The sequence below is a fragment of the Nicotiana attenuata genome, chromosome 12, assembly GCF_001879085.1.
Source record: "Nicotiana attenuata strain UT chromosome 12, NIATTr2, whole genome shotgun sequence".
Lineage (NCBI taxonomy): Eukaryota > Viridiplantae > Streptophyta > Magnoliopsida > Solanales > Solanaceae > Nicotiana > Nicotiana attenuata.
The window spans coordinates 14,835,549-14,844,392 of NC_032000.1; the positions used below are offsets into that span (position 1 = coordinate 14,835,549).

Consider the following 8,844-nt stretch of genomic DNA (forward strand, 5'->3'; position numbering starts at 1 on the left):
CTCTCTTCTCCGTCGTTGTTGCCGGAATTTTCATCTGTACAGTTGTTATCGAAGTTTGTGGGGTAAGTTTCTTCATTTGTTCTTCATATTTTGTCTTTATTGTTCTTCATTTCCCTCAATTTACGGGCTTTTGCTCTGTTTAGGATTTTTTAGGGGAAGGCTGGGTTAGGTCGTAATTGTTGTTTAATCTCCCTTAATATATGGGACTTTTGTTGTGTTTTGTTACATGTTAGAGTGAAACCCCTTTTTAATGTAGTGTCATGCATGTAATGGCATATTTGGTTATTCCGTTTAGTGTTTTGGGTTTTTGTTGTCAAAGCAGAATTTCATCTTAGGTTTATGCTTTTTTTTTATGTTTGTTGGGTCTCATTCTTGTTAGTGTTCCACCACAGTATTTCTGAATATTATAAGGCATTGTGGGGACGAAAAAGAAATCTTGGAAGCTTTTTTACTTAAAAAATCTGTCTTTTTTGTTGGTTTGTTTATGGAGTTGTGTAAAGGTGCAACTTTTGATAACAAATAGTCATTGATAACGCAGTTTTTTTTTTGTTACTTTGCAGGTATGAAAAGAAAATGACTTCAACCCTAGTTAACCTACAAATCCACCACAGTGGTAATTTTGTATCGGACTCTGACCTAAGGTATGCAAATGGACTAACTTGTCCTCAATTAGCTACAGTTGATGTCGATGAGCTACATATTATGTTGTTTCACAAGTTTGTTAGTGACTTAGGATTTTTAGAAGTTGATTTGTTTGGATGCAAAGTTAACAAAAGGGGTGACTATTACATTTTAAAAACAGATGTTGATGTGTTAAAGCTTCTTAATACATTGAAAGGTGGTGACTTTGTTGATGTTTGTATTGTCCATAAAATTAGTGAGCCTATTCTTGTTGAGGACATAACTGAACTAGACCCCACTATACAAACAGATAGGCATGACAGTGGGTTAAATGTTAGGGCTGATGTGTCACCTCCCAACTATGATATAAATAGGACTGAAAATGACAAAGATAAGGGTAAGGGGGCACATATAAATGAAGAGATAGAAGAATCAGATGAATGTGAAGGTAATAACTTCTCATCCTATCACCATCAAACATCAGAATCTGATTTTGATGAGGACCTTGATTATTCTGAAGGGTATGACTCATTGTTTGATATAGATGAGAACATTGAAGAGTGTAGTGATTTGGAAGATGACTTAGCTGAAATTAGACAACCTAAACTCAACAAAAAGAAGGATGCCCAAGTAAATGTAGATGAGATACCATCTGGTCCAGTTGGTATAGATGCTGGTTTTGAAGATATGCATAAGAACAAAAGGGGAAAATATAAAGGGAAACTAGGAGGGGATGACCAGTATTTTGATAGCTCAGATCCAAGTAGTGAGTGTAGTGATGATGAAAGAGAACTTGTTGGCCCTGATGAAGTAAGGATGCACCAGCTAGGAATCCAAGTAAGAAGGTCTACTTTGACACAACTTGCAAAAAAATATTTTTTGAACTGTATATGATATTTGAGAATGTTGTACAGTTTAGGGAGGCATTGCAGACATATTCTATTCAAAAAGGTGTGAACCTTAAGTTGAAACCTAATGAGAAGGAAAGGGTTAGGACAAAGTGCACAAAGAAAGGTTGTCCATGGCATATCCTTGGTAGCATAGAAGGTAGCACCAGTAATTTTAGGGTGATTACATACTACCCTGTCCATAAATGCTACAAGAAGACAAGGAACAAAATGTGTAACCCACCATGGATTGCAAAAAAATTCAAAGACAGAATAATTAGTGAGCCTCAAATTAAGCTTCATCAGATTCAAGCCTTACTTAGGAAATCATATGGCTTGTATGTGAGTAAAACTTCATGTAGAAGACCAAAAATGATAGTTATGAAGGAGAATATGGGTGATTACAAGAAAGAATTTGCTAGGCTTCATGATTATGCAGAAGTGCTAAAGTCTACTAATCCTGGCACTACTGTAGTGATAAGGACATCTAAGGATTCAATTCCTGGCAAGGAGGTGTTTATGGGCATTTATGTCTGTCTTGAAGCATTAAAAACTGGATGGTTAGAAGGGTGCAGAAACATAATTGGCTTTGATGGTGCATTCCTAAAGGGAACAGGTAAAGGTGAACTGCTTTCCTGCATTTCCAAGGATGGAAATAATCAAATGTTCCCTGTGGCTTGGGCAGTAGTTGAAAAGGAATCAAAGGATACATGGTCTTGGTTTATTAGATGTCTCAAGCATGATCTAAACTTGACAGAAACTGAAGGAGAAAGGATGACAGTCATGTCTGATATGCAGAAGGTATGGTTTCTAACTGTCTTTAAAGTGTAACTGATTTCATTTATGTTTAAGTTATAACAATATAATGTTGTTGATTGTAGGGTCTTCATCTAGCTATAACTCAGTTATTGCCAAATGCTGAGATGAGATGGTGTGCTAGACATATCTGGGCTAATTGGAAGCAAACTTAGCCTGGTGAGGAAAGAAGGAAAAAATTCTGGCAGTGTGCAAGAGCTACATTTGAAGTTTACTTTAGCAAGAAGTTGGATGAAATGAACCAGCTGGGGGGAGATATTGTTCAAGACTTACTGAAATACAACAAGGAAACATGGTGTAGGGCATACTTCAAAGAACATAGTAAGTGTGATGTAGTGGAGAACAGCATGTGTGAGACATGAGACATTCAATAGTTGGATATTGGCAGCTAGGCACAAATCTATCATTACTATGTTAGAGGAAATTAGAATCAAGTGTATGGAGAGGATGAATAGCATGAGAGAGTTTCTGAAAAATGGGTAGGTGATATATCACCATGGCTATGGAAATACTTGGAGAGAATGCTCAAAGAGCAACCAAATGTGAAGTCAAATTTAATGGTGAAACAGGGTATGAGATCCAGGATGGGCCATATAAACATGTTGTTGACTTTAGGAGGTGTTCCTGTACTTGTAGATCATGGCAACTCAAGGGAATTCCATGTGCACATGCAATTACAACAATGCATTATAAGAACTATGAGGTTGAGCCATATGTTGACCATTGGTATAGAAAGGATACCTACTTTAAGGCATATAGAAGATTCATTCAACCTTTAACTAGTATGAATTTGTGGCCAAAAAGCACACTGCCAGCTATTGAGCCACCTGTTATAACTGCAATGCCAGGAAGGCCAAAGAAAAAGGGAGAAAAGCTGCTGATAAATCAAAGAAGAAGTTTGGGAAGGGTACAAGGATAGGGAGACAAATGAGATGTTCTTTGTGCAAGACTCTAGGACATAACACGAAAGTATGTCCATCAGCAGTAAGTATTAATGTTTGTTTTGTTACTAATATTGTAAGAATTCAATTACTAGTGATGGTTTTGTTATGTGTATGCAGAGAAACCAAGGGGGAAGGGCTGGAACTAGTTCAGTTGGAGGTGAAACTGCTGAAAATGCTTCATCAACAGCAGCAGGTGGAAGTGCAGCAGCAGCAGCAGGTGGAAGTGCAGCAGCAGCAGCAGCTGGAAGTGCATCAGCAGCAGCTGGAAGTGCATCAGTACCAGCAGCTGGATCATCAGCAGCAGCTGGATTAGCAGCAGCACCTTCAACTATGGAAAGTGGCACCTTCACTCCACCAATCACTGATCCAAGCACACAACAATCAACTAATGTTGCAGGAGGTTCAAAAAGGAAGACCAATGAGCCTAGAAGAGGTGGTGCAAATGCAGGGTCTAAGAGACCAAAGACAACAGGATATAGTGTGCTATTTGATTCAAGTGGCACTGTTATACAGAGGGTAAATATTTCCACTCAATTACACAATCAACATTTATGGTTTACTACATAATCCCTCACTCACAGCCTTTTATTTTTGTGCAGTCTGGAACTACTGACACAGTGGTACACAATCCTTCTACACTCATAAGTTCTGCTCCTACCAACATTGAACTTAGATTCAAACCACCTGGACTAAAGTGGAAGGGTCGATCTGCAATTACACAAAGGCAGCTGCAAGAACAGAGTTACAGAAGGGCAAACTCTGCTACAACCACTCAAGCTACACCAGTTACACAATCCACACCAATCAGCCAAGCCACAACAGACATTAATTGAAGTGCCCAACTGATATTTACATATTTTGAAGACTTAATCATGTATGTTTTTGTTGAATGTGGTAGACAATATTTTGTAAAGCTACTTCATTATGTATGTTTTTGTTGACTGCCTATCGTTGGCAATATTTTGTAAACCAACTCCCTTATTTTGGATGTTTTATTAACTGCCTATAACACAGGCCATTATATTAGTACTTGTTGCTGTAATGGAGCTTTTGTCAATATATTCCATGAACAAAATTTTACATCAACACAAAATATGTAGCCTAAACCCAGGAAATAAGAAAGTACACTATCAATCCTAAACAAATAACATAATAGATAACATTAGAAAAATTACAACCGCAATTATAATAGCAGCAACTCTGAACTTCGACCTTCCTTGTCTTCTTTGACAATGGCATCGATCACTCTTCTTAATAAAAGTCGCAAGAAGAGTCTTGTAGTGTTCTTCCTCAGTCGCAGGATCAACCCATCTGAAAAAGCCACAACCTTCACCAATCTCATATCTTAGGCAGCCCATGAACCTTCTTCCAGGATTGGTGGTTGTTCGTGACATTTTAAGATCTGCAGCAAGTCCACAATAACACAAAGGTTCATTCCCCATTGTTGAAGGAGAAGAGGCAACAGTAGCTTATTTGCTGCAGGAGAAGCAGAAAAAATCCGACTTTCAAAAAAAAAGGAGATGGCAAAAATTGATGGGCAACGAAGAATCACAGGAAAATAAAATTCTATTTTTCACAGTTGAAGCTAACAAAGAAAGAAGAAGGCATCAGATTTGGATAGAAATTAGCTTCTATAATGTTCAACAATGGAGAATAAGGTAGAAAGAAGAAGATGGCTGTTAAATAGGCTAAATTATTACCGTTAGGGCTTTTTAAACTGTCTTCACGCCCCTTACAGGCGTGTGAATCACGCACTGAAGCCACATATGACACATAGGATAAGCCACGTTGGATAAGCGTTTATTATTCACGTTTTGAAGGAGTATAAATGTTCATTTGGCAAATATCTAAATTTGGGGACTGGCATGACAAAGTGGTTCAAGTACAGGTGCCATTTAGGCTATTCTGCCTTAAAATAATTATGTTCCTTTGCTTCCAACACTGCGTAATTCACCCATCTGCTAGCCCATAGATGTCCCGCCTCCTTGTCTTCTTCCTTTTGCTTTCTTACTTCTCACTTTGGCTCCTAAAGCAATTGAATATGAGAATCAGTTAGTTTCAAGAGGGAGGAGTCTTCAACCTTCACACTTACTGTGAGTTCGAAACAATTTTAAGTTTCCTCTTAGTGATTATCTCAAACTATTCCATATCAACTATGGAGAAAGATCATCCTAACGAGTCAATAACCTTGGTAAAAGGGCAAGCGAAAGAAAACGAGACCTTTCAAAGAATTGAAAATAAAGAATTTGTGGAATGCCCAGATCTTCAATAGACGAGAAGGGTATAGTCATTTCATCCAAGTTTCAGGTGAGTGACAGTTTACAAATCTTCTTCTTTCAATTTATAAGCACTCATTCTTGGATGGTATATAACAAATTATGGTGCACGCCCAGAGGGGGGTCGAATGAATTGAAAAATCAGAATCCAGAACTTATACTGGACGCAGTTCATGCTAATCATCTTTATGGTTCTACAGCCATATACAATCTTATCTAATATCTTTCTTTTTCCCATCTTGTATAACCTTATACAACCTAAATTTGAATACAAAGAAACATTTTCTTACGATGTAACTAGTATTCTCTCAGTTTCAAACGGAGAGATGCACTCATGAACCAAGACAGTTAACCCACATGTTTGTTCTGAACTCTCTCCGAGCTACAACTGTGATTTCATGATTTGACACTAATAACCACTTATGAACTTCTAAGAGTCCTCCTGTTTCCATCTTTTGAAGTTGATTGTCTCGACGGGGTAAGCTTCCTAAATGAGGCATGCAGAATCATCACTGCAAATGCATCAATTAGCCATAAGCTCTTGAAATTAAGACTAAACCAAAAGATAAAACGATAAAGAGTAAGAATAACAAATTGGGCATGAAAGCTAACCCACCTGCATAACTGACAGCAATGGCTGAGATGAGAGCCATTTGAACGTTGGTACAGAATAGAATAACTGCAGTAGCTGTTGTAGAAAAGCAGACTCAGTTCTCAAATTTATATAGTAGCAGAAAAGTTCTGCTTGGTAGAATAAATTAGTGCTTAAAATTGTCTATCGAAACAAAATCCAGCCAACATACACTTGAAAGACTGAGAAGCGTTTCAAAAACGAGAAGCGCAAAAACAGTAACAGGGACCTTCGGCTTAAAAAAAAAGGAACCTAAACGCATGATTCTTCAAAATAAAGTAGACAATTACCAAACACAAAATGATCAAACATATATAACTTATTGCAATTAAAGTTACTAATTCCGTACTAATGTGACAAAATTCAAATTAAACATCGTAATATGTAATTTCAACAAGACCCCAAAAACATAACTACAATCGCAAATCATTATTCTTTTTTGGGGACATCAAATAATTATTCAATTTCACTTAAATCAACCATAAAAAAATTCTGCAGTATTTAGCTTCATAATTAGTCTTTTAAGCAACTCTGCTAAGTGAGTGGAAGAGAAGTAAAAGAGAAGCCCAGAGTCAAGAAGAAGTAGAATAAGAGAACTCGCACAATAGAAGAGAAGAGGGTCATTGATTGAAGAAGAAACACAAGCAAAAAACAAATTAAGAAAACAACAGAATATGTAAAATAAGTATTATAGACTCAAGAAGTAGAAGAAGACTGCGACTACAGAGAGAATGCTGAAATATACACGTGAGTAGTCCTTGTGCTGATAGCACGTACTTGGTGAAATAGTTGAGGTGCGCGCAAGATTGTCCGGACACCTCCGTTATAAAAATCATGTTTTTATATATATAAAGAGTAGTCCTCTTACCCAAGTAGCAAATGAACTCTATTTTTTCCTTTTTATCATCCTTTGAAGTAAAATCAACCTTCTGCCAAGTCAACCTTCAGCTATGAAGCGATAACACCTTTTTTTGGTGGATAGGTAAATAAAGATTTGGCACACATCTCATAATTTATCTTTTGTTAAAATATCATGTTAAGGGGATGGAAGAATTGAGCCAATTAACCTTTTCTATACCAAAAGCATCCTTCACACTGTTTTGTAAGAGATACCAACATCTCACCAACTTTTCAAGTACAACAAAAGATGATATAGCTTCCCATTTCATTTTTCCCTCTACTTTTAGTTTCTTACCAAAAACAGCGAGAAAACCTTTCCCAACCTTTTTTCTTTTTAACTTTTAGGCGCATTGACACTAGTATATCTGAAGCTAAACAATTTAAAGCTATCTTCGCCATATTTTGCTCATGCACAATATTTGAGTAAAAGGTAAAAGGTGTGGGTACAACAAAAGATTATATGGAGATGTTATAAGTCTTCCTTTTTTATAAAGGAAATCTCCTGTGTAATATATGTGCACCTCGACTATTAAAAATAAGCCTACCCTTTTTACTTTGCCTCTTTGTTACCTTCCAACCCCCCCCCCCCCCATCCCTAAAAAAAAAAAAAACAAAGGAAACTACGCCAAAATCCTTTTCCCACATACTTCAAGGCCCACCTGAACTAGTATATTTGTGGCCCAAAGCATTTAAAGCGGTTTCCACTATATTTTTCTTATTTACAAAATTTTGACTAACAAAAGCCTTCCGTCCTTTTTCTTTTTTGAAATGGAGAAGCCTTCCATTTTTTACTTTCCCCTCTTTTTCTTTAGATTTCTTAACCCAAACCAAAAAGGAAAAGAACTACTCAAATATCATTTTTCCACTTATTTAAAAGAAACTTTCAGGCCCATCGACACACGACACTACTATATCTGCAGTCTAAAGCATTTAAAGACAGTATTTTTCTTGTTTACAACATTTGAGTAAAAGACACAAAGTTCCTTCCCCATCATCCCTACAACATCTTAATCAACAAAATTTGGAGGGGGAGGGGGAACTAGTTCAATCATCATGAGAACTTGAGGAACTTTTGAATGAAAAAACTGAGAGACTAACATTCTTCAATAATGAAAAAGAAATCAATTTTATAATCTACGCATTCACAGTACAAGTACCTAATTTATGAACTTTTCATGCATTTTTTAATGAATGTTAATTGTTTATAGAGACATTTACACGACATTTTACTTGAATTAACATTCTCGCAAAAATTTCCAGTTAAAGGATACTTTGGAGCAAGATAGAACAGGTTTGGAGAAGACCAACCATATATCCCTAATCCCCTTGATGGACTCGTTAGTTAATTGCTCACATCTGGATCTATTTCGTAGTACCATCTCATTACATACTTTTAGCTTAGTGGTTGGATTATTTTTCCTTGATCCTGACTTCTAGTGATCTTGGTGAAAGGTCTTAAGAGAATCCATTACATTGCAAATGCTATGCCTCTGGAACACCATTGTATCTCAACCAAAATTTGGCATAAGAGCCTCCAGTCTAGAGGAGTACGGTTTGCCATTTGGTAGAAGGAAAACAGATATGGACAATATTCAAAAGGTTGAAGAGAAGCTTAAAGATCAGGATCAGTTAACACATAGGATAAATCACAAGCCATATGATAAAACAGTCAAAGCTACGATCATATTATTCATCACCAATATACACAGATAGAATGCTGGGACCTGAATCATTTAAGAGAGTGGCACCCCATTTTTTCCTCTTTTTTT

The 8,844-nt window shown here is 36.7% G+C and overlaps 1 protein-coding gene across 1 annotated transcript in view; it reads right to left on the reverse strand.

Moving 5' to 3' along the window:
• Positions 5,638-8,844, reverse strand: part of LOC109235322 (PRA1 family protein H) — a 4,802-nt gene continuing 1,595 nt past the window's right edge. The window contains exons 3-4 of the mRNA XM_019401386.1: positions 6,161-6,232; positions 5,638-6,056 (exon numbers count right to left, since the gene is read on the reverse strand). Coding sequence (XP_019256931.1) covers positions 5,965-6,056; positions 6,161-6,232 — 164 coding nt within the window. The 3' untranslated portion in view covers positions 5,638-5,964. The remainder of the gene's footprint in view (positions 6,057-6,160; positions 6,233-8,844) is intronic.